At 35.5% G+C, this 27,033-nt stretch overlaps 2 protein-coding genes across 5 annotated transcripts in view; both read right to left on the bottom strand.

Annotated features, from left to right (window-relative positions):
• Positions 1–10,022, bottom strand: part of LOC132105636 (cadherin-like and PC-esterase domain-containing protein 1) — a 49,533-nt gene extending 39,511 nt beyond the window's left edge. The window contains exons 1-2 of one of the 2 annotated variants that reach the window (XM_059510912.1): positions 9,306–10,022; positions 1,540–1,711 (exon numbers count right to left, since the gene is read on the bottom strand). In XM_059510912.1, the coding sequence (XP_059366895.1) occupies positions 1,540–1,711; positions 9,306–9,590 (457 nt within the window). In that variant the 5' untranslated portion in view covers positions 9,591–10,022. The remainder of the gene's footprint in view (positions 1–1,539; positions 1,712–9,305) is intronic. The other variant, XM_059510911.1, reaches the window with a different exon arrangement.
• Positions 10,023–12,646: 2,624 nt separating this feature from the next.
• On the bottom strand, positions 12,647–24,926 carry LOC132105635 (inhibitor of growth protein 3-like). 3 transcript variants are annotated; one of them, XM_059510908.1, is made up of 12 exons: positions 24,769–24,926; positions 24,567–24,638; positions 23,529–23,629; positions 22,587–22,652; positions 21,227–21,323; positions 20,878–20,949; positions 20,684–20,800; positions 17,711–17,871; positions 15,391–15,581; positions 15,071–15,257; positions 14,153–14,191; positions 12,647–13,532 (listed from the first exon to the last, which is right to left on the bottom strand). In XM_059510908.1, exons 1-12 carry the CDS (start codon positions 24,794–24,796, stop codon positions 13,416–13,418), a joined length of 1,248 nt encoding a protein of 415 aa, XP_059366891.1. In that variant the 5' UTR covers positions 24,797–24,926; the 3' UTR covers positions 12,647–13,415. The 3 variants fall into 3 exon arrangements, with proteins under 3 accessions (XP_059366891.1, XP_059366892.1, XP_059366893.1); XM_059510910.1 differs by having other exon boundaries at positions 13,493–13,532; positions 15,391–15,415; positions 17,732–17,871; XM_059510909.1 differs by lacking the exons at positions 24,567–24,638; positions 24,769–24,926 and adding an exon at positions 24,352–24,541.
• Between the last annotated feature and the right edge of the window lie 2,107 nt (positions 24,927–27,033).

The following is a 27,033-nucleotide window of genomic DNA, read 5'->3' as shown; positions in this document are numbered from 1 at the left end:
AATGACCACTAAAATATATCTGACCATTGTCCCTGGAGACCAACCAATGATACCTCACATAATACACAAAAAATCATTGCTTAATCCCACAAAGGTAAAATCAGACGGTTTGGAAAACTTGCATAATTCAATTATTCAACAATAAATATATCAATCAAAATTTCATTTAAACAAAAATTCATTTCAATCAAATTCATTGTTGGGGACTACAATGTAATAAATACAATTCTAGGCCTATTTATTATTGACATCCCTTCCAGTTCATTCTTCTCATTAGAAACAGATGGTTAAGTCAAGTGTATTGCTTTGCATTTGCAGCATGCTCAGGTTATATACCACACATTTTGGTGTATTTAGTTCACAGCAGGCATTCCATGCATCCAGAAAATTAGCATACTGTGATATGTGGTGCAAAATAGAAGTTGGTAGCATGCCAGTCTAAACATACCCAATCTGTCCTGAGCCCATACATGAATGCAAATGTGTGCTGCTGTTATGTTCTCAACAGCACATTAACATCATATTTTTAGTATACATTTTGTATGCAGTATGCATTTTGTGTATTATATACAAATGTTCTGTATGCATAATTAAACGCAGATGTCCTATTACATATCGAAATGTGGCATGACAATACAATACACAGAACACTGTATCCCACAATTCAATGCACTTACTTGAGATTCCATTCCCACTGCAGCAAATTAATCCTAAGTAATTTCAACCATGATTTAACACAAAATTGGATTAAAGGAATAGTCCACCAAAAAAAGAACATTTGTTGAAAACTTGTAAGGCATTACATCCCTTGCTCTCCAATGGATTCTCTGTAGTGAATGGGTGCCGTCAGAATAAGAGTCCAAAGCAGCTCATGCAAACATCATCATAATCCACAATTAATCAACATGACCCCGGTCCATCAGTTAACATTGTTTGAAGCAAAAATCTGCATATGTTTGTAACAAACATATTCACCAGTAAGAGGTTTTAATTTCAAACTGTTGCTTCTGGCAAAAATACAACTCCTCCATCCATAATAATGCTTTCTCCAGTGAAAAGGTAATCTAGTCTGAATCAGAATGCACAGATTAAGCACTGTTTACAAGTGAAAACAGTCCAAAACAGTCATAAACAAATACTGTACATAAAGACATAATATTGGTATGTGAGAAGACAACAGGGGATGGACTTTTTCACTGGGGAAAATGTTATTTCAAATTATGGAATATTGCCAGAAGCAACAGTTTAAAGTTAATAGCTGCAGTGAAAAATAGTTTCTTACAAACACAGTTTTCACTTGACAAGACATTAATCGATGGACTGGAGCTGTTTGGATTACTTGTGGATTATTGTGATGTTTTTATCAGCTGTTTGGACTCTCATTCTGACGGCACCCATTCACTGCAGAGGATCCATCGGTGAGCAAGTGATATAATGCTAAATCTCTCCAAATCGTATAAATAAGTACATTTTCATTTCTAGGTGAACTACTCCCTTAAAAAAGCACAAAAGGACAAAATGTTATTGTTCCCCTCTCACCTCTCCTGTCCTGTCTGAGTGAGGCGCTGGTCTCTGCATAACGGGCCTGATCCACTCTATACCCCTGCTCCTGTAGGACTCTCTGGTACAACTGGACCTCGGTGTCCGTCGGAGCATGTTGGCCTGTCAGAATAATGGCTTTTCCAGCACAGCTGCGCTTAGAATGACGCACCTGAGAGAAAGAAATGAGAAACTGTTTAGCAACTATACTTTTTCTTTTAAACATAAATTTATTCTTGATGTTACTTCCTTTAAAACGTAATAAAATGCACAATAAACTTGATTTGTAGGTTACAAATTCACGACGAGGTTTATAAAACGGTTTAAAGCGTCTTCTGGCTTTGTCACATATGAGGATCACAACACCAGGGGCTAATCAGAAAGGCAGCTGAGCATTTCAAAAGTACCCATAATGCAGTCTAGCGTGGTAATGACCTCTGTGGGCCATCAGGTAGGGAGGAGGCCTTGTGTGTTTTGTATGATATTCTTACAAATTTTAAGTTGCACAAAAAATTGCCCTCCGGGCTTATAACAAACTTTGAACCTTGACCCCTGAGGGCTGAAACCAGATTAGATGAGAGCAGACTTCAGACGCCTGGACTAGCTCAGAGTTTAAGGTGATGGCTTCTGCACAGGAGAATTCTGGGATATGGTTCAGTTTAGCACCAGAGGAAAGCTCAACAACATGAGCCTTATTAAAAGTCATATTAAACATAGCACACGATCATCCAGTTTCCGTGTTGCATAACAGAATCCGAGGAACACAGCGTTATTTGGGCAGAGCTTCAGCATGAGTGTGTGACTGAGGAAGGGAGGGGAGTGTTTCCTCTCCTTCAGCATGGATGATACTGTTCCCCTTTCGTCTCTCTCTCTATGTGTTCATCTTTTTCTGCCATCCTGCTGTGCTGTTTTCTCTCGCTCTCTCTCAGAGCTCCACTCCTCCTCTGCTTGTAAATGTTTCCATCTGGGAGAACAGCCACAATAATGAAAGGGTCCTAAATGGCCAAAGTCAACCCCTGCACCCCATTATTCACTCATTTAGTCCTCAAAACAGACTCTTTATTACTGCTTATACATTACATAGTTTAGAGATTTAAAAATACTTTTAAAAACAACTTTTAACTGACAAACCTTTATTAGAGGATATACACAACAACATTTATTATTTTTCTTATTATTAATCTTCTTAATTATTATTAACATAATTTGGGTTAGTTGTAGATTAGTTTTAGTCGCATATCAAGTAATATATTTATTTCTTTTTACATATAATCATAGAAACAATATCATTTTAGTTATAGATATTTGTATTTGTAAATATAATAGTTTTATTTCTGATGTATAACCCTTTTATATCATCATCATCATCAACAACAACAATATTGAAACAAGAGTTAGTTATACAGTTATAGTAATATTTTTATAATATATATAATTATGTTTACATTTAATAATAATAATAATACATATTATTAACAGTAAATGTAATACTTATATTTATTTATAATTATATTTAAATATTGTAAATTTTAATCATTCATTAAATATTTTATTTCCCCCCTCATATGTTCTATTACGCAATATATTATATGTATTTCTAATTATATTTAAATATTGTAGATTTTAATTATCCAATACATATTTTATTTCCCCCCTCATATAGTCTATTCTCTACTCAGCTATATCTATATTCTATGTAATATATTATACTGGATGTTTAAATTTCATTTGTTAATTTCTACATTTTACAAGTAAGTACATTAGGGGCCCTGGGATCACAAAACAAAGAGACAATAAAATAAAGCTCAGTATATGAACACTTACATACATCCATTTACTTACAGTGAAGGATGGACTTAAGCCATATCTAGAGACTAGAATATCAGAGACGTTTGGCCATCTAACGCATCAATAACACTTTGGCAACTGGATATCAACACATAAACATCATGATGTCGAGTTTTGCTAGGGCCAACACCACTAAAATCCAGCGTATAACTGTTCTCTTTTCTTTTCAAATACTAGAATTCCAACTTCGTCACCGACTCAAAAGAAACAAGAGTCATCTCATTTCCATTCATACTTAGTTTCCCACTCTTTCTTCCCTGCGTCCCCCAGTCTGTCTCTCTTCCTCCCATCTGCCCCTCTGTGAGACCTCAGGCTGCAGACGCTAATCTAAAACATGCAATTACTGGACTGCATTCATTTCACCCTCCGTGTCTGCGGCCCAAGACACAAACATCATTACTTCATTAAAGCGCTGCCTAAAACAGCCCAGCGCTCAAAGGAAGTAATAACAACCAATAAGAAACATCTCATGAAGAAAAAGGGGAAATAAAAAGGAAGTAGGGAGGGAGAGGAATATATATATACATAAAACCCAAAGAGCTGAGAGAGCACAATGATACATTAACTTTAATAAGATCTGAAATTAAATCAGCTACACACAAAACATTAAATCCTCTCAGGGAAATCTTCCTTTAATTCCCACCACATAAAAACAGGAGATGAATATACACATACATATTCATTTAGTCCTCTGGTGCAGGGATCTGTGGAAACGCAGTCAAGTCACAGCAGAAATTGCTCTTTCGTGGAAAAGCATCCTCTTTTGTCGCTAACTTGTAAATGATGAACAAGCAGAGGTCATATTAAACAGTGGGAACCAGACATTAAAAAACATCCAAGTCTAGAATTCAAAAGTAAATGAGACCGAGTAGATGGTGTTTGGTATGTGCAACTAAATCCCAAAGTGTTTGGACTAAAAATAATACTACTATCTTTAAAAACCAACCTCCTAATACTGTCCCCAAAGGGTCATGACTTTTACAGCACACATGGTGCAGAAAAGACATATGTGCAAATGCATGCAATACTGACAATTTTTTTTATCTCTCTCTCACACACACACACAAACACACATATACAAGTGGGTCACAAGTGTTGTGTACAATACAATGAAACAAATCCAAGCATAACAACATCTGTACTCAGATCCAAACAACTCAATCCTCACATGGCCTCTGACCCAGTAAACACACTGATAAAGAACAGACCACCCTGACAGATATGTAGAAATCCTACACACGACCTTACCAGAAAGTGGTACTAGTGATGATATTACCTTGGCTGTGAAGGCTACTAAAACCTTTTGTGCCCTTGTCAGGCCTGAGAATCTCATACAGAATTTTTTTGTGTGCTCAGATAGCACTTTGGGAGTTAGTACCCATGCCAAAAACCATTCTCATCTCAAAAACTCAGCTCTGTTTTCCTAACCCTAAATAATATAAATCAATATGTATTTATGTAAGTATGTATGTATATATATACACATACACACACACACACACACACACACACACAAAATAAAGTAAGTTCAGTCTTAATAATGTCTTACGTCACAATTTAATATATTCATAATTCAAATTTTAAATTCTGGATGAGCTGCATTTGAAACCATTGTAATGGTAAATGTAGACATTTAAAATAATACGTCTACACAAATATATCTATTTTAGATTCGTATTGGAGCTGCCTTCAAAGCTTTGTAAAACACATATTAGTGATTGGATGTGCTACGCTGCTACATTCCTTGGTGACCATGAACAGTCCACCATTATGGATAGCGTAATGAAGCGCTTACTTGCTGGATAAAGTGTTTATTAGACTTTTAGTGCAGAACGTGATATTTCATTCTTCAAAGGAATTTTCTGCATAGAAATGAACAGAATTACACTTTGCAATCCAGATGGAATATTTGAACCCAGCGCGAAGCACAGCTGGGTCAAGTTAACATGTCCTAGACTTCAAGACAGCACTTGAGATGTGGAAAAGAGGAAGAAAACAAAACACGGGTTCTGTTAGTATTCAGAGGAGACCTCAAACTCTGCTTGTCCATGCAAAGTCAATGGTTCACTTGGCTAAACGTTTGGCATTGGCTCAACATTTTATTCAAGCTTTCCCCCCACAAACTACTTCTCCCTGTTTTTCTGCACTTTCCTTGCTCTTCCTCCCCCTCCACAAATACCTCTCTCTCTCTCTATGCCACTCTGGATGAGGGGTTCTGTTACCACTGGCTCCATGTATAAGGTTCAGAGGTTAATCATGGCTGTCGAGAGGCCCCTATATATAAAAATAACCCTTTTTCCTCTCTCCTATTCGAAATAAACCACATCAAACACACTCACAAACACATAACATACCAAACACGCCTCTATGCCACATCTAGACCCTCTAAAACAATGCAATGCATGGTGTAGAAAAGAAGTGAGCGCTACTTGCTGACCTCCTGTACTTGTCCTCTCCCCACACAGTCAAAACGGCAGACAATAAACTCTCAGCGTACTTGAACGCGAGTCTCTTTGGGGAGCATTCAGCCCAACAGTGATGGAGTGCAGTTGTTCGTGCAAACCACGGGCCTAACATAGATTATAACATGTATAGCATGTTCTAGACAGTAGGTTACAGTGTCTCCTGACAGCAATGTGACAGCAGAGGTATGACTTCATGCCCTATATACTGCAAACGTAAATTATAGATTTATAAATGACATTTAAATACGTGAATGCTGTAATATTATGAGTATAAAATATAAATATTGTTCAGTATTATATATAACTGTATTTTAGTGGAGAGCTCCTGCCTCAAGTGGAGGAGTTCAAGTATCTTAGGGTCTTGTTCACGAATGAGGGAAGGATGGAGCGGGAGATTGAGAGGCAGACATTACTCATTACATTTAAATATAATATAATAAACATTGTGAGCATTAGATATTATAAATATCATTCAGTATCATATAGAACTATATTTTATTTATGCATTAAATTTAATATTAAATACAAGAATAATATATTAATAGATAATTACATTTAAATCCAATATAATACAATATTGTGAGCATTCAATATTACAAAAACTGTTCAATATTATATATAAATATTGAATTATGCATAAAATGTAAATTAATAATTAAATGTAAATACATTAATTTTTTAATATTATGAGTATGAAATATTACAAATATTTTTCTGCATTATATATAACTATATTTTAATTATGCATTCCATTTAAAGTGAAATACATGAATAATACACTAATAACTACATACATTTAAATAATTAATGCTGTAATATTATGAGAACTAAATATAACTATTTTCCGGTATTATAACTATATTTTATATAAATTAATATATATCTTTTTTTATTTTCTTAAATTATTACTTTGTATTATTCACTGGACTTCTCTACAGTATTAGGTCCCTAGTTTACAAAGTTCATGGGATATTTTGCTCATTTTATAATCATCATCATAAGTCATCATCATAGATCACTTTAAAAATAGTGCCAAACATTAATACTAAATACCTATGAATAATAATAATAATACATTTAAAAAATGTAAAATAAATATTATACTTAATTGTTTTAAAATAATCAACATAGAGCATACATTGTGAGATTAGTATGTGACTACGACCTTCCAACTGGCTGTTAAAGTGTGATGTCTAAACACTACATAGTGAGGTTTATATTAGACTGACATATGGCAGCAGTCAAAGCACTGATTCACATTCACTGTGTGTGTGTATACTCTAGAAGTTAATCAGCTGAAAGTGAAGGCAATTGTCTGAACCTGGATCAGAACCAGACGGACCAAAAGCACAGACAGACGTGACTTCGTTAACATGAATGAACGTCCTCCAGTGGTCTCCGGGGACAACGAGACAGCAATAGTTTGCGGGATGGGAAAACTTTTTCAGAGTTTTCACAGTCCGCACAGCAACCATGGGAATAGGCATCTTCTACAAATGAACATTATGAATATATGTTAATGTGAAATGGTATTATGTTAATTCACACAACAAACATTATCTCACTCCTGTTGCTGAGAGGCTGAAAACATCCCAGAATCCTTAATTCATCCATACAAACTCCCACACACTCACAATCATGATGCCCACAAATGCAATGGGTACTTCACTTCCTGCTCAACTCTGTTACCTACGTGTTTATGACTTTTATATGGCAGCACCAGACACTGCAGGGCACAGTTCGTCTCCAAACACATCAGAGAGTCACTGATGGTCACACAGATTGATAACTCTATCCTACCCAACACACACACACACACTGATTGAGGACAGCTGTCATGGTTCTCAGTGTTGACTTCCTGCTAGGAGTTAGTTAGTGCGGGATTATCGGATGGCATACTGCCGCGGTCCCAGCTTAAAACTAAATCTCTCTCACCTCTCATTGCTTTCCTGCCCTCATCTTCTGCCTCAGTGACCTAAAATCTGTTTCCCAATTTCTCCCTCTCTCACTTTTTTCCATGCTTTGCACTCTTTCTCTCTTGCATGCACACATGCTCCGCCTCCTCATACAGAAGTCGTAAATAAACCTATGGCTGGGCATCCCACATGACAGCCGTACTTTATTCCCGGCATCTCTCCTCAGATCTTTCTATCCCGTACTGACATAACACTTCCCCGCAAATGTCAATCATCCCAGCACTCGAACGAAAGCATGTGTGCACTCATAAATAACCCCTCCTTTATGTGCTCTCTTAAACCAATGAATAGCAGCCTTGAGTTTTTCCACCTAAAATACCCCCAACAAAGACGACCATAATAAATGAACAATACTCGGTGGCTATTTTAACTGGGTCTCATGCTGAAAGAAGGGAAATATTCTAAAGCAACAGCTTTTCCAAAAGTGATGAGAACTTAGAAATAATGATGTTTTCGATTTGAACATCTGTAACAGCTGAAGTGTAGTGACACATCTATTGTTTTGAAATCTATAGTAATGCTTGGAAAAAAAATAAAAAATTCAGATATCAAACTATGAAAAAGGTAATAGAAAATAACTTTTAATAACAAATAAAAACAAATAGTGCATTGAACACAAAGTGGATTAAAATAATAATTGCATACATAATACATAAACAAGTGCATTTAAATATTAATGCTGTAATATTATGCATATAAATATTCAAAAATATAATAAATAAATACTTTTTCAGTATTATAAATAACTATTTTAATTATGCATTATATGTAAAATTAAATACATTAATAATAAGTTAATAAATAACTTGCTTTTAAATGCATTAATCCTGTAATATAATGACTTAAATATTCTATTTTGCGTTCAGTATTCCAAATTGTTCTTTTAATTACGCATTCAATTTAACATTAAATACACATAATAATGTAAATACATTAATATCATAATATTATGAGTATTAAATATTGTAAATATTTTAAGGATTATGAAAAACTATTTTAATTACACAGTGAATAATACCTTCAATGATTATACAAACTCATAAATACATTAATAAATAATTACATTTGAATACATTTATGCTGTAATATTGAGTATCAAAAATATTAAAATGTTTTACTATTATAAAAAGTTATTTTAATTATGCATGAGAGTTAACATTAAATACTTGAACAATACATTAATAAATAATTATATTAAAGAAACAATGCTGTATTTCTTTCAGTAATACAAAGAACTATTTTATACATGAATTAAATGTTTAATTAAATGCAGAAATAATGCATTAAACATTGTGTAAGAAAATGAATACTACATATTGTAGACAAAAGAAATTGCACTATAATGATCCCTAATAATAATAATAATAATAATAATAATAATTATTATTATTATTATTATTATTATTATTATCAGCAGCAGCAGCATTATTATTAGCAAAAGATAATAAACAATCAATAGTTCAAACATCATACTTACAAAACTGTCTGCCTGTGATGCTTCTAGTAGAGATACGAGTCTCTCTGGGTTTTTGAGGAGTAGTTTATAATCAAACACCGCAGATTTGTTCCTTTGGTCCCGTTGACTGGACTTGAACTCAGTTCTGTCCCGGTGCATAGACACAGTGTGATAAAACAGCCCGACCGCTATCCCCAGCAGCAGAAGGGGACCAGTGCAGCACCTCCGGCGGAGCGCCCAGATCCCACGGAAAAGCATTCCCACTTCTGCACAAACGTTCCTGGATAGAGTCAAGACACGTACCATTGGGAATGCGCGTTTGGTCCCCACATCATCCCTCCGGATCACGGCGCACTGTCGAGCGACAAGCGCTCAAACGCGCAGCTCAGGAATTAAAGCGCACATTTGTGAGGAACGCTTCAGGACATGAACGTGGAAAATCTTTAACTTATTCGACGCGCGGGTGAAGTCTCGTTTCAACGTCCCGGGTGTCCAAACTGAGTGAAAATTTTTATCTGAAGGCTTATTTCTTCTTCTTAAAGCTGCTGAGCCCCACGGATGATTAAAAACACTCCCGAGCGGAGGAACCTCATGACTGAGAGGAATGATACGCCTCCTTCACGCGCTGTCAGAGAGCGCCTGCCTCCCTTTACCAAACCACTGCGAATGTTGTGGGTTCGGCTGCTGGGCTTCTCAACATATTAAACTTAAAGACCTTTTCACACAGGACGTGTTTAGTGTTCATTTACAGTCCTTTTTAACTGCTGGTCAATCTAGACGAGCGAGAGACTGCCATCACGGTTGCGTTGCGTCGCGTCGCGTCTCATTGTTGTCGGTTTCTCGCGCGCATACGCGCTACGTTTTTAAGAACCTTTAAAATTCTTCAACTTTTACAAAGTTGAACAATACATTAACATAATGTATTGTTCGAGTATTTTTTTCATTCTATTGTAACTTTTACTCCAGACTCCTGTGTGCTGCTCCTTTTTTATAGCTTTTTAAATTGAAGTAGCTAACTATAGTAGATACCGTTTAAGTTAGAGCCAGCATGAAAAAAAAGAGGATGTTTGAGTCTGGTCTTTTTATTTGTTTAAGTGCGCACCTGGCTTGCGTTAATTCCAACATTTTCCCTGCTAAAATAGCACATGCATTTTAGTCAACAAAACAAAACGTAAGATAAATAAAACAAATTCCTCCGTAAGTTAAATATTAATCTTTCTCAAAAAAAAAAAAAAAATTACATAGCCTATATAATATATATATATATATATATATATATATATATATATATACACACAATATATTATATAGCTATAGAATATATATATAGAGAGAGAGAGAGAGAGATTTCTATTTCTATTTAACCTTTAATCTGAGTGCTACAATCTCTCTCACTCTCTCTTTCTCTATATACACAAACACACAGATATATATGTATATATATATAGTAGTCAACATTTTAAGTGGATCAAAAAGGTTCAAAGTAGGTATTAGGTTAACTTTAATGAAAGGTTTTGATCCCCTTCAAATGTTCACTGGTGTGCATATATATTTACAAACACACACACACACACACACACACATATATATATATATATATATAAAAACACAGTATTTTATATTTTCAAAATACACAGTGTGACCACTATCTTGTTTACATGTATTGTGGTCAGGATTTATGAGAGCATATATACAGGTGCATCTCAGTAAAGTCGAATGTCGTTGAAAAGTTAATTCATTTCATTAATTTAACTCAAATTGTGAAAAATTTGTGTATTAAATAAATTGAATGCACACAGACTGAAGTATTTGGTTCTTTTAATTGTGATGATTTTGGCTCACATTTAACCCAAAACCTACCAATTCACTATCTCAACAAATAAGAATACTTCATAAGACCAATAAAAAATAAATAAATAAGTTAATTGTTGGCCTTCTGGAAAGTATGTTTATTTACTGTACATGTACTCAATACTTGGTATGGGCTCATTTTGCTTTAATTACTGCCTCAATTCTGCGTGGCATGGAGGTGATCAGTTTGTGGCACTGCTGAGGTGGTATGGAAGCCCAGATTTCTTTGATAGTGGATTTCAGCTCATTTGCATTGTTTGGTCTCGTTTCTCATTTTCCTCTTGACAATAACCCATAGATTCTCTATGGGGTTCAGGTCTGGTGAGTTTGCTGGCCAGTCAAGCACACCAACACCATGGTCATTTAACCAACTTTTGGTGATTTTGGCAATGTGGGCAGGTGCCAAATCCTGCTGGAAAATTAAATCAGCATCTTTAAAAAGCTGGTGAGTAGAAGGAAGCATGAAGTGCTCCAAAATTCTTGGTAAACGGGTTCAGTGACTTTGGCTTTCAAAAAACACAATGGACCAACACCAGCAGATGACATTGCACCCCAAATCATCACAGACTGTGGAAACTTAATACTGGACCTAAAGCAACTTGGGCTATGAGCTTCTCCACCCTTCCTCCAGACTCCAGAATTTAATACACAAGTTTCACAATTTCAGTTGAATTACTGAAATAAACTTTTTCACGACATTCTAATTTATTGAGATGCACCTGTAAACATAGGACCCTCAAATATTATATATATACAGTCGGCAGTGACAAATTTTGTGTTTTGCAAAGTTTGCTGCTTGGGTATTTGTAGATTATTTTTCAGAGATTTCAACTGACTAGTGCTCATTCACACTTTCACATGTGCTGCTGATTTGATTAGTCGATTAATGTTACCTGGTCATTTTGTGTCAGAATAAAAAAAAATAATGAATAAGTTCATTTTTTGGCCAATAAAGTTATTAGCAATTATTTAAAATGCATCTGATCACTATACACGATAATTTAGAAACAATGTGAATGAGCACGAGAACAGCTTATGCAACAAACTTTAAAAACACAAAATTTGTCTGTCTATGTTTGTCTCTATGACTGTAATATTTACAAAATGTCATGTATTTTGGTATTCCGTTGAGCTTTGACGTTTCCTTTTTAAATTAATATCTGGAATTAATTAATTTTGCTCATTTAAACCAGCTACACAAATGCTCCGTTGACAAGAAGGTCTGAACTTGAAACAAGAAGGTCTGAACTTGAAATGGGTACAGTTTTTTAGCCTTTCAAACACAACGTACATTTTTGTTACAAATGGATTGTCATGGCTTAGGATTAAATGAGTTAATTCGAAGAGAATGGCATCCTAAATTGTCCCATTTGCTTGAGTGTGAAAACTTAGGAACTGTTTCAAGACGGATTTACACAAAAATCCATTCTGCTCATTTCATGAATATAGCTCAGTGTCTCTCAATTCTCACATCCTTCCCAATCTTTTACAATGCACTGTAAGACAGTGTGTACCAAAAGTTCTTGATCATTTTATTTTTCGCCCACATCTCTCAAAATGTATCACCACATCAGTGCAGCACAAGCTAGAGACACAGACACACAAACATACTCACAGGTCACAGCTGTTCATTTGTTCTATTGTACACTTTAAGATCTCCTCTGTAAAATAAGAAACATCCTGTCCTTTAAGGAGAACACAATACATCATCTATCCATTACACACAAATAATCCTGCAAAATAGTCACGTTCACTGGCGAGCAATGAGCCGTCACTGTTGCTGTCGTAATCTGTTCATATCAGGATCCTTTAAGATTTGTCAAGAGCTGAATGTCTCGAGACTTGTAGTCCATCAAGCAGTTCAGGACTACAATTCCCAGTCTATTTCATGTCAATCCATACTATCCAGATATGGATTAGCAGGAGCTGCCAGATGCGAAGGGTCATCACGCATGGCAAACCGAGGAATGTCTTGAATGTTAAAAAACATGGGCCTCCCAATACCATCTTGCCCATCCGTCTCCATAACGATTAATGGAGATGAAGAGAAAAACATAAAAACAGGAAAAGTTTTGAGGGCAGTGTGCGCTTAGATTCACCAGCTAAAAACACCAACCTGCCTGCGATTTACACAAACACACACACAGCAGCCACACCATCTTTCAGACAGCGACATCGCTCTCTCATATCTACACACCCTGATCGCATGGTGATGAAACATGTACACTCTCAGTCGAGAACGACAGTCATTTCAAAGAGGTCGGCCAGGGGATCTGGAATTTATTTGTGCCGGCTTCCCCTCCTCTTCATGGCCGCCGTACACTGTGGGCAGTACCACTTCCCTTTGGGTGCCTCGGTCAAACCCACACAGCCGTAGTGGAACCACTCGATTGGACACTGTGGGAAAAGACGGGAAAGTGTTGGGATCACATGACAATTTCTCTTACAGCAAACAAAACGTCATTAAAATGACCAAGAATTCTAAGAACATATTTAAAAAAATAAATTATATTACGTTCAATATAAATTGTTATATTACAGTATTACATATTTCAGAATTTTTAAAATATTCGGTAGAGATGGGCGATATATCGCATGCGATTGTCACGTGAATTTCGTCAGTAAAGCCAGTTCCCTGATTAGCAGGAAATCGCCATCACCTGCTTTCAAATGGAGCGGCATTTAATAGACAGAGCCGTAGATCACTGACAAGCTACGCAATATCGTGTTTATTATCACAGATGAATCACCTTCGATAATGAACGCGATATTGCGTAGCTTGTCAGTGATCTACGGCTCTATATTTTTATTTATAATAGCAGTTTATATTTTTAATTGATAGGAAATGATTATTAAATTAATATAAATATATATTCTTATTATTTTAACAATAATACTCATGACTGCTTTCCGTCCTCTCTGCAAATAAAGTAACTACCCAAGGGTCACAAGAGCCGACAGAGCTAGAAATATATAAAACATAGCTGTGTGTCTCTAGAGATGAAGTCTTGACTTACATCTTGGTTATCACAGCCGACCATCTCTCCATATGACACCTGCACAATGACAGGAAGAGAATGAAACACAGAACATACAAGTCAAAAAACGCACATACACACCTGCAGCCGAGTGTCATGGATGTGAGCACCTGCGAACAAAGACTGTGCAAGTTTTGTCTTTGATGTCTATTCAGAGACACACACACACTTTTCTATTTTTGATACTTTGACAAAAACAATATTACTTTGAGGCCATAAAACAAAGCATTCGTGGGGAGACAATTCTTTTGCACTCACACATAAACTAAAACACACACACACACACTCACAGGAGTCTCACACACACACCTCACCTCCCTAAACAGGTTTTTTATTTTCCAGTAAGATATTGCTCTATTGGGGATAGTTAAAAATAGCTCAAGAGACTGAATTTGTTCCTTTTCAAAACATTTGTTCTGTTCATATTTGGCAATTGTTTAAAGGAATAAACCTTTTAAAATAAAATAATTATTTTAAAGGGATAGGGAAAAAAAATGATACGTTATATATATATATATATATATATATATATATATATATATATATATATATATATATATATATATATATATATATATATATATATATATATATATATGATTTTTTTTCCATTAAGTAGAAACATTGAAAAGGGAATAGGAAATTTCTTGAGGGAACCTCAGAGCAATTGAAATTTAGACTAACTAACCTGTCTAACCAACATGAGCTTAACAGCTTTAATGTTTGAAACATTACAGCCACAAAAGAGCTTTGTAATTTGCAAATAGTGCTCCCAAATCATTAGAATTAGTGAATCAATGTAATAGTAAATCAATTCAATATCTGAATCACAGTAAGTGCAGTAGAAACATTGGTGTTGCTGGAATGCTGTGTAAGAGAGATGTGAAAGGAACACACCTGGTTGCAGATGCAGTATCTGGGTTCATTGGGGTCGTAGGTCCAGTCCACCTGACTGCTGGTGTCAGTTTCTGTGATGGTGGTCTGTACCAGCTCATGAGCCAATGCTGACGATGACGAGCAGGATGACAGTGAAGAGGAAGAGGAGGATGAAGAGGACTGGTGGTTGGAAGACTTAGTGTTGCTTCTGAAAAACCAAGCATGAAAGTGTTTTCAGATCAAACGTATAAAATTTGAGAGGAGGCACAGTGTACAAAAATGTGTCTGGGTGGCTCATTAAGGAATCAAATAAATGAATATGGAAACAGTGCGGGTCTTACTTGGTCTTGCGTCCAGTGCGAGAGTCTGAGCCGTTGTTGGACATGAGGGGCTGTGTGAGTGTGTTAGCCAGTGCAGAAGACGAGTAACTGCTGGTGTCCCGACTCAGAGCAAACTCCCGCCCCAAGAAATCATTGTTCTTGACAGCTTCATAACTGGCCTTGAGACTGGATGTTCTCCTGCCCTCTTTCATCTGAAAAACATGCACACAAATATTAAAGAAATTTTCAAGTTCCTATGTATATATCACTGTTTCCCAAAGACTTGTATATGTGGCGGCATAAATATGCAAATTAATTCTCTGCCAGCAGGAGGCGCTTGTAGAGCGGAAGAAATAGTACAGAAATGGTAGTTATTAAAGTATTTCTATTTAATTTTGAACGTCAAAAGAAAAAGTAAGTTTAATTTTGATATAAACAATATCATGCTTTTGTAACAACAACAAAACATTTATTTCATTTAAAAAAATGTCAAAGTAAAAAATAAAAATAGTTTAATTAATGTGATTATTGGATTTAAGAACACTGAAAATGATCAAAAATAATAAAAAGGAGTTAAACAAATCTTAATTATTTTAAATGCTTTTTAAAGAGACCTTATCCTCTGGTGTGACATTTTTTTGTCCAATGGTGTGACACCGGAGGACATTTTCTGTCACCCTAAAGGATGTTTCAGCCTTTTTCTGTCAATTAACAACCTCATTAGCAGTTTGCAAAACACATTTGCATAATTTAAATTGCAATAATTCTACTTGAGAAGGAAACTTTAATTAACTGTGTATGGGAGTGCCCTAAATTGGTAATTTTTTTGTAAAATGGTTGTCTGTACCTTAAGTAACATCACAAAAACTCAAATACCGTGCATTGCAAAACTCTGTATTCTGGGGATATACCCAGATCATCTTTCTATCAATGACAATCAGAGGACTCTTATCAACTTTGGCCTCCTGCAGGCCAAGAGGAAGGTTGCTTTGAGTTAGAAAGAGACTGAAATATCTTCTGCACACTTTTGGATCAAGGAGATGGCAATGTGTGTTACTTTAGAGAAGTTAACGTACATTACAAGGGGTAAAGCACAGCAATTTGAAGAGATGTGGGCACCTTTAATTGATTTCCTTAAGAAATAAGAGGATACAAGTATTAATGTTTTGAGTGTGACATTTTTATTCTGTATTATTTTAATTACTGCTGCTTTGAGTAGCATATTTGGAATTTTGTTATTGTTTGTTTTATTGAAAAATCAATTAAAAACATTGTTGGGAAAAAATATTTGAACAATTCTAAGACAAAAATTTGTCCATGTGCACGTCACAGATTACGATCATGAATGGATTCCTTGCACTAATTAAAGTTTTCTCTGGATTTGGGTGATTTAAAATCAGGATATGGTGTCCCACCAAAGGACATGGTTTTTGAGACAAAATGTATCAAGTTCCTACACTTTCAAAAACATATATAGATGAAAAAAAAATATTGGCATTTGCTAAAATAGACATGTACAATTATGCCAGATTTAGTAAAAATGTTATGTTTTTCTTTTTCATTTATAAAAGTTGTTATTTACGGAACCATGCCAGAGATAGTCACACCATAGAACAATTTTGACATTTGGCTTAACATTTTTTAAAGTCGAATAACTGCAGCTTTTTTAACAACAGTTCTATGTAAGACAAATAAATGTTTAACAACTGACAGCATTTTAAATAATGTCAATATTCATTATATTCATTTTTATCTTGTGAGGCACTGAAAATGCCATGTCATGTCAACAACCTATATATATATATATATATATATATATATATATATATATATATATAGTATAATACATAATATTTTTATATTAAGGGACTAAACTGTTGATGAAATGAATAATAATAATAAAAGAAATACAAAAAACAACATACAAAAAAGGTTGAAATATATAATAAAATGTATACATTTTATGTAATAAATTGTAAAATATTTTATGTCTGAGCTGCCAAAAATATTTAGGGTGTCAATATCTTATTACAGTTGCTTGTATCTTTTAAGCTTTTTTGATGTAAAGGAGTCTCATGGGAATACAAAACGAGAGTTTTTAATGAAAACTGTGTCGATATGATTTTCCTCGAGAAACAATATCAAAGTGCCTCTGTATAGTAAATGCTGAAATTAACATGGGCAGGGTGCCAGGAAAACATTACCTAAAAATACAAAAAAATAACATGGGAGGTAAAAAGGACCCTTAAGAGGCCAAAAATAGTTGAAACAGGAAGTGAAGGGAGGAGGGGGTAGAAAGAGATCTAGAATTAGAGGGGAAGAGGGGGGACGGTGGTTTTACCTGTGCGGTGGCTTGCACTGCCTGAGCTGCTGCCATAGAAATGGCCCCCGCCCCAGCAGCGGGCCCCGCAGGAAGTGGGCTCAGGTTGTATGAGGAAAGCGACTGGGAGGAGTTGACGTTATACACGCTGTTAGAAGAGGACGTGCTGTTCACTCTGCAGCCTGCAACACACACAAATACCATTTCATACATGAACAGAAACACTTGTCCAACATGACTCATAACTAATCTCATTACACTCACTTTTCTGAACCATTCAGTAGTTAGCACACTCAGCAAAAATAAGTGCAGCAGCATTACGACAGATCATAGTTGTTGTTTATTTCCCTTGATACTGTGATTAGGATAAGGGCTGCAGTTATACTGAATATTCGCTATATATATATATATATATATATATATATATAGAGCTGAAACAACGAATCGATTTAATCGATTAAAATCGATTATTAAAATAGTTGTCAACTAATTTAGTCATCGATTCGTTGCTAAATAATTTATTTGCCGTAAGCGGCTTATTTCGTGCATATTTCAGATCTGCGGTGACCAAAGTGTGGCAGTAATGAGCCACCGGAGGATTTACTCAGCAAGTACAACAGGAGAAGTAGCGAATAGCCAATAGCTGGCCTCGTTTTATGTCACGTGCTTCCCGAACGGCGTCTCTGCAGCATTCAGCAGGATGTGGGAGTACTTTATTTTGAGCCTTCAAAAAAGAAGATTAACCTGTAAACTCTGCACTACTGAACTGTTTAAGGGACCGTTCACATATCGCGTCTTTTGCGCGCTCATGTTCGTTATTTCCAATGTAGGCGCGCAGTATGCGCGCCCATAATGGAAGCGACGCGGTCGCGACGCACCCGTTTTTCCAGGCGCGTGCGCACCGCATCGAGTTAAAAACATTTCAACTTTTCAGAATGCAGCAAGCGCACCGCGGGTCATGTGACAAGAACTAAATAATCAGCTTCATCCTTTCCCGTAACAACTTTTAAAGCTCAGCCAAGATGAAGGAACAGCTGATCATAGCTGTATATGGATTCCCATTTTGAAATAAATTTAGTAGCAGAGCTACTGCAAGCGATTTTTAGAGCTTCAAATCCATTTATCCTTTGCTGAAATTTCCGCGTCTTCAAGGAGAGAGCACGTCATGGTTGCTTAGCAAAGGCAGACGCCTCAGGGGCACTTCTGCACGAGCGCTTTGGAAAGGAGGAGAAAGCGGTGCGCACAGTCTATGGGTGCGCCTAGCGTTTCAGGCACGATATGTGAACGGCCCCTAAGCCTTTTATTTGTGCAGATTCTCCAGTACAATGTTGTTTGCAAATGTTTAGTTGTAAAAGCTGATAACATTGCTTTTTAACAGTTAACATTTAAAGCTTTACAAACATGTTCTGTGATCAGTTTGTCGTTTACCAGTTCATAATTCAGTCGTGCAGCCTAATTATGACTGAATGAGAGAGGTAAATGTTTAAAGATATTTGAAATGCACTTTTTTTTTCTAAGTATTCACTGCTCTTTTTCACACAGCAGGTTTTTTGTGTGTCCGTTTTTTCTGGACAACCTTCTGATGGATTTTACTTTAAATTGTGAGTTCCATTAAGGTTTCATGCCATTGGCACTTTATTCGAAGGATTGTTTACAATTTCACAGCATAAGCTATAAAGCTGTTTCCCAGTAAATAATAAAATACAACGCACTGCAATCTTATTCTGTTTTATCCTTATTCTTCGTGAAAATATGTTCTGAAAGATTCCTTAATAAGCTTTGTTCGGGATGTTAAACTACTTTAGGAGCTCTAAGGACTGCCATGGTGAAAACATTATTTGAAATCTCCTTGTGAAATTTGCTAGAGTATGGGTCAGTGTTTTGATTGCAGAAGAGTTTGACAAGGGATCACTAACACATAATAAAACAACTCCAGGTATATTTGTGATGAGGATATGACAATGCAAAATTATTAAAATCTCTTAAAAATCTATGCTGAATGATAAAGACCCTTTATTAATAATTTACTTTGGGGGAAAAATGGAAAAAACTAAAATATAAGTACATAAACCGATTAATCGTAAAAATAATCGACAGATTAATCGATCATCAAAATAATCGTTAGTTGCAGCCCTATAATGATTTTGCAGGAAATTACTGTGAAGAATAAAATGATTCTTAATGTTCCCTAAAGAATGTGCCGTTAGATTGGTTTAACAATCCTCTCTCACAAAATGCATGTATGAGAGTGTTTACTAGCATCAAAATGTTTACAGGAATGTAAGTAAATTTTGCTATTTATCACCATGTATAGTTTTATTGGTAAACAATTAACAAGATGAAATAGTCATTCTTTCCTGTGTTCATTTAACATATTATTATTATAATTCCTTTTTTAGATTTAGTTCTTACATAAATAATTTTGAATTAGCATTTGGCAACAATGATTAAGGATTTTTAAAAAATAATTAAAAGTGACAGTAAAGACATTCATAATGTTACAAGAGATTTCTATTTAGATTAAATTCTGTTCTTTTGAACTTTCTAGTCATCAAAGAATCCAGGAAAAAAAAGAAATAAATGTATCGCAGTTTCTACAAAAAATAAACCTTACAAATATTTAAAGTTTTCAACTATAAAATGATAAGAAATGTTTCTTCTTGTGCACCAAATCAGCATATAAGGATGATTTCTGAAGGATCATGTGCCACTGAAGACATGCACATTCAGCAGGATTAAATTCAATTTAAAATTAAATACTAAAATGATTTTAAATTATAAAAATGTTTTTAAACAAATGCAATCTTGGTGAGCCTAAGGAAGTTAAAAAAAAAAGTTACCGACGCCAAACAATTGAACAGCAGTGTAAATATTAAGATAAACTAAAATATTGCCAAATGCCTGAAAAAAGTTTACTTTCTTTAAAAATATCTTTCTGTTGTGACTGACATGTTTTCATATGGTGACTCATAAGACAGAGCATGTGTGTTTTACCCGGTGTGTTTTCTTTAGAAGCGTCTGACGTGAGTGTGGAGAGAAGGGCCTCTGACTTAAACTTCTTCTCTGGTACGTGTTCAGTAGTGTGGTGTGCTGGCGTGCTGTACTTCCTCTCTGTCAAAGACACACAAAACAGGTAAGAGCACTGAAGCAGGAAACAAGGAGCAGACATTCTCTTGGAACAGACTTACTCTCCACAGTGGCGTGTGAATGCAAGTGGTGGTTATTGACAGGTTGAGAGGGGCTGTCCATCTCAAGTGACCCTAGAAAACGTAAAACTAAATTTCAGGTGAACGATTTCAAATCAGCACAAAGCCATAACATGATCAGTTGACTGAAATGAACCCAAACATCTGCAGACTACCTTTAATTTTTTCTATAAGGTACTTTTCCAAAGACTCAGTAAGTAGTATTTTATTTGCTACACATTAAAACATCACATCTTTAAAAGCGTAAAAGAGGTAATTCCTAGCTTTTAATTATTATTTAAATTAGCCCTTTAACCATCTATGAAGAAGGTGATTGACAGGTGCCACTCACGTCTCTCTAGGATTTCTGTGATGCCAGCGTTATCTGCCTCCAACTCCATTTTGAACTTCGCCAACTCCTGATCCAACTTCCTCAAGTGTCTATCAACCTACATAAAGAGACCCCATCATCAGCAGGAAGCAGAAATCCATTAAACCCTCTCACCAGGATCAAGGTTATGTACTATTATATACATTTTGACTAAAATAAAATACATTCCTAATCAAAGGAGACTTGAATTAAAGCACACGAAAAGCAACCAGCGTTTATAACTTAAACAGCAGAAGTAGCGGCATTCCTTAGAGCAGGGGTCGGCAACCTACGGCACGCATGCCAACAGTGGCACGCAGAGGGTTAATCGCTGGCACACGAGCCATAGGGAAAACTGCACTGACATAAATTTTGAGGGAATAACTTCTCATAGTCACACAGTCTGTTAGGAGCTATTAATACTATTTAAGTGTGAGAATTAACTTGCGCTAGTCTATGGATGCGCGAGAACGCTGCACATACTAGGCGCTTCAGATCAAAGCCTCAGTGGTCTAACAGCGCTCGTCAATGTCAAAATGACTGAGATGGCCAATCAAATCAAAGTAGGCGGGGTTTACTGTTCACAGAAGCAGAGCGAGAAGCGTCAGTTGAATGTTAAAGAGAGCGAGGTAAGATGAAGCTGCAAATCATTTAATATAAGTCAACTTTTAATAATACATTTCACGATAGAAATGTTAAATGACCGACAGCTATATCCAGTGATGAAAACTTTTCTCAAATATGGCCATTTTGAGAGAGAGAGAGAGAGAGAGAGAGAGAGAGAGATGTGTAAGTTTTCTGCATCTGTCTCTCTCTACAAACAATGAAGCGATTTTGCCGATTTTGTTGTTGAGAAATATAATGTAGTGATTCAGTATCGATTAATAAAAGTCGCGTGGCAGCACTGACAAGTTTATGAGCTTCAGAATGTTACTTTTTGCACAACACGATCTCAGATCTGTGTGTGTGAGTGGTGTGTGTGTGTGTGTATATGCATTAATTAAAGCAGCGCATTAACGGTGATTATACTGAACTGTTTTAATCAATTGGCCTTGTCACACACACACACATGGCACACTGTGTATCTGTTATTCACTTTTTTTTTTGAAAAGTAAAAAAAAAATTATAAAAAAATATTCAGAAACTATTTGCATAAATGGTTTTTTTTTATCATATCATTTTAAAAAAGTGTATGTACCGTTTAAATACAGAATACATTAAAAAGGGGGGTTGGCACAGTGGTTATCCAGAAAAATAAATAGGTTGCCACCCCCTGCCTTAGAGCCATGGCTTATTCACTATCTATGATGTGCTGCCACCTAGTGGAAACCCTGCTACTCACCAGATCATAAATTTGATTGGCTAACTGGACCTTCTCATCTGCATCTTCCAAAGCTTTATAGTAGTCCTGATGAACAGAAAAAGAAAAAAAATGTGCTCATGACCATTCACTTGCAAACCTATCCATCAGTGATTAAAGGAGCAGTTCACTTTAAAATATACACTCACCTTCAGAGCATCCAAGATGTAAATGGGTTTGTTTCTTCATCTGAACAGTTTGGAAAAATGTAGCATTACATCACTTGCACACTAATGGATCCTCTTCAGTGAATGGGTGCCGTCAAAATGAGAATCAAAACAACTAAATAAAAACATCACCATAATCCATGAATAGAGTAATTAACATGACTCCAGTCCATCAGTTATTATCTTGTGAAACAGAAAGATGAATATTTGTATGTAAAATTTCCTCATACTAAAATCCACCAACTTATTCATAACTCCTTTGGTTGTTATCACTAATATTTACAGTCAGAAAAAAAGGCTTTACACTGGAGGATGCAGTTTTATCTCAAGAGGACGTGCAGTTTAGATGGAAACAATGGGTTGAATTTAGAAACAAATGGATGGAGCTATTACAAACATACAGCTTTTCAATCTACAAGATGTTAACAGATGGACCAGAGTCATGTGGATTACTGTAATGTTTTTATCAGCTGTTTTGGACTCTCATTCTGACGGCAGCCATTCACTGCAGAGGATCGACTGGTGAGCAAGTGATGTAATGCTAAATTCCTACAAAACTGTTACGATGAAGAAACAAACTGATCTACATCTTGGATGACCTGAGGGTGAGTACATTTGAGCAATTTTTAATTTTCAGGTGAACGTTTCCTTTAAAAATGTCACATTTGAATTCCAGTATCAATATTCTACCTAATACAACTGTTATTAATAATAGTAAAACATGGATCAACTGAGGTTCACAGCATCTGTTCTTTACCTTTTTAATGATTTCCATCTGTTCTTCCCTCCATTCAGGCTTGTTCTTCTTGGCATTAGTGAAGAACTCATTAACCCGCTGCTCTAGCTGATCCATCGCATCTGAACAAAAGAACAGGGGCAGGAATGAGTCAAGAACCCAACACTCAGCTCACACACACTGGCTCCTGTGGAGCCTATGGTCAGATCACCCAATTAAATCTTTCAACAGAGGAAGTGGTGTAGCCTAGTGGCTAGATCATTAAAAGGTTGTAGGTTCAACACCCATGAAGGGTGATCCATGAACCATAACAATTGAAGGCGAGGCAATTAATAGAAAGGGGGGGGGGGGTCACACTCACCTCAACATAACAATAAAAAATTTATAAAAAAAAGGGTTGCTATAAATATATAAAAAAATAAATAATTAATAATTATTTATTTATTTTTGGTGTGAATTATTACCTGGGCATGTTCTTGGATATGAGATTAGTGGCGAAACCTGTCAAGAACGACTGTCCTTGTAATAAATGTACTATAAACATGGCTAAATTAATTAGTAGTTCTAATTAATAATTAAAATTAGTTACTAAGCAGATCAAATACTCACAACTTAAACTTCATGGAAAACCTATAATGGTCAACAAATAATAGCAAAAACTGTGCGATGAAGACTATGAAGAGCCTAATTCATACAAGTAGTGAGGTATTGACAGTCAGTGGACGGTACAAAAAAAAAGTAATTTTTTTTTTATTATATATATATATATATATATATATATATATATATATATAATTTATTTTATTGTTTTTTTTTATTAATGCATGCGAATCCCAAGCTTTACCTTGGCTGAGTTACACTCATATAGGTTAACTTCCACTTGGACTTCCAACATGATGTTGCATGCTGGTGTGAAGTGAGTGCATAATGCATGCATGCTCTATATATGTATGCAAATCCGCCAAACATATCCCCACTAATACGAAAGGATTTCTGCAATTAGTCAAGGTCAGAGGTGATGTTTTACAGCAGAATTGTGAGCTTAAACTGAATTCGTACTCTGCACTTGCAGGTCCATCTCTCTCATTTCCGTAAACCTGTCGCGGAGATCCATGGGTAGCTGCTCGATCACTGCCGGGAGAAGAACAGAGGCGCGTTACAGGCTAACGGCTGCGACGCATTCACGCGCACAAAACAGCCCTCTCAGACATCTAGCCTCTCTAATATAAGCAAGAACCATTAAAATAGCTCATATACTCACTCTCGAGGTAATCCTCAAGGTACAACATTCTGGCGGAGAGAGTGTTTCAGGCGTTTTTGAGAAAGGGTGTTTCTCGTCAATATGGCGTCGCAGGCATCGGAGAACTGAAGGGGAGGTAAAACAGAAGTAGATAGGGGAGGGGCTTACGTGTAGGGCGTGGGATTTGATTGGACGATGATGGAGTTGCGCGGAAGCTGACTTTTTTTTTCAAATGGCTTGCATGGGATTTGTAGTTCTTTAACTGCGCAACTACATAACTACAGCCATCCTGGGATGTACGCAGTTTAATATGGATTATCGTGCAATATATGGGTAATATGCAGACGTATGCTTACACAAATGTGTGTTTTCTCTACCAGTGGATGTTTATGTTGGTTTCTAGCACATAGTTCAAAACAATATTGTGAATTCTGTCCCCTCTCTCTCATTAAATATGTGTAAAAAAATTAATGTATTGAAAAAGTCAAATATAAATAATACAAACTGTTTTATAATATATTATAAAAAGATTTTCTTAAGAAAATTATGTGTGTGTGTGTGTTTGGTTTTTGGTGTGAAATATTGCCCAAAATCCTTCTGTCAAGAACGACTGTCCTTGTAATAATTATACTGTAAACATGGCAAAATTTGTAGTTCAAATTAATAATATATACATAATATATACTAATATATACATGTATTTATTTATTTAATATTAATGTTTTAATATAAATATACGTATGTATTTATTTATATGTGCTTTTGTCAGTGTGTATAATGATAATGAAATCAAAAAGTCTAATTCTATAATATAAAACCATTCTATATAACATTTTTCAACAAGATTTTCTTAAGAAAATAGTAATAGTTTTGAACAAAATCTTTATCCATTCGTTTTCTTCTGTTACTAAATAATATAATTGTATAACTTAAGCATGAAATTTTTTTTTTATAGTGTTCTTAAAAATTTGCCTCATCATGGTTATCAGACACTCACAACTCTTGTACCTCTGATTAGTCTCTCGTTTGACAGGTTTCAGTTTTGGCCTTTGGAGGGCAACACTGACTGCAATGCCTGATGACAGTTCAGACGTTTGCTCTAGACAGTTACAATTTGGAACCGTCTGTGTGTAAGAGGCTTTGGGAACACATACCACTAGAAACTGGCCAGTGGAAGATAATGTAACTACCCAGCTGTTTCTTGAGAGGAAAAAGCCTCAGTTTGACCCCATGCTCATTGTAGACAGTTATGACTTGGAGCAGTCGTGGTGGAGGCTTTTATAAAACATCCCATTAAAACCATTTATTCTTTAGACAAAATTACCACACAGTTGTAGACAAGAAGTGTTCCACAAATTGACATTGTACCTCTCAATTTAGATCAAATAAAAATATGCTCATAAACAGGAAATGTGGCTCCTCTGATGACTGTTCCATCTGCATTTGTGGCAGTTTGAAAGCTATTTCTAGTTTTCTTTTTATATTTCTTCTCATATGAGTTTCCTGGTGCTATATTTGCACACAAGAATATCAAATAATATCAATCAGTCAGCAGTTAGGATGTTTCAAATATTGGTTTTGCATGCCGTGTGCTTGTGAACGAAAGTACCGTTTTACTCAGATTTTTAATTTTTTTAATTTAAGGATTAATTAAAATGTTTAACAATGAATATATTTAATAACCCAACTATTAACAGTATGAAATATTTAAACCCTAAGTGTTAGAATAGGCCACTTTGTGAGAGAACTAAATGAAGTGCTGTAATGCAACTATGCATAGTCAATGTAAAGAGCAAGTCTTTTCTTTGCCCAATGTTAATCAACTGCTATTATAGTTGTACTGCTTTTGTAAATTGATATTTACATGGACACTCTGATATAAAGTAGTACCAGGATAGCTGCAGCATAGTAATATTCATCAACACATCCCCAGATAATAGCAGATTGTGACAGACTTTCTCAAGACAATAATACGCCCATCAGATCTGACCTCTTTACCCAGGCATATGATATCCTGGGGGTAGGGATCTGGATACATGCCAAGCACTGCTGATGCATGCATTTGTGAGCATAGAAACAGATTAAGTGGGTGGAATGGCAGATTAGAATTAATATAAGGCACAGAAAAATGAGTAAGCCCAATTTGTCCCTAATTGGACAAGTATAATGAGTGCATAATAACGCATATTATGATTATTTTATGATCTTTACATCTTAATAAACAGCTATGGACTGTTTTGCATATACATAAACATTTTTACGTCAGTTTTTACATATATGAATTCC

This window comes from Carassius carassius, chromosome 26 (genome assembly GCF_963082965.1).
Source record: "Carassius carassius chromosome 26, fCarCar2.1, whole genome shotgun sequence".
In the NCBI taxonomy this organism is placed as follows: Eukaryota; Metazoa; Chordata; class Actinopteri; order Cypriniformes; family Cyprinidae; genus Carassius; species Carassius carassius.
The sequence above is the reverse complement of the archived record's forward strand: the minus strand, read 5'-3'. Positions and strand labels throughout refer to the sequence as shown.

Bases quoted from the DNA above. Each gene is read 5' to 3' on its own strand.
- LOC132105635 (XM_059510908.1), bottom strand. From the start codon at position 24,796: ATGTTGTACCTTGAGGATTACCTCGAGA. The intron at 22,653-23,528 runs GTAAAGAACAGA...TCTGTTCATCAG, and splicing joins AGATGGAAATCATTAAAAAG to GACTACTATAAAGCTTTGGA. The intron at 17,872-20,683 runs GTAAAACACACA...TGTGTGTTGCAG, and splicing joins TTCTAAAGAAAACACACCGG to GCTGCAGAGTGAACAGCACG.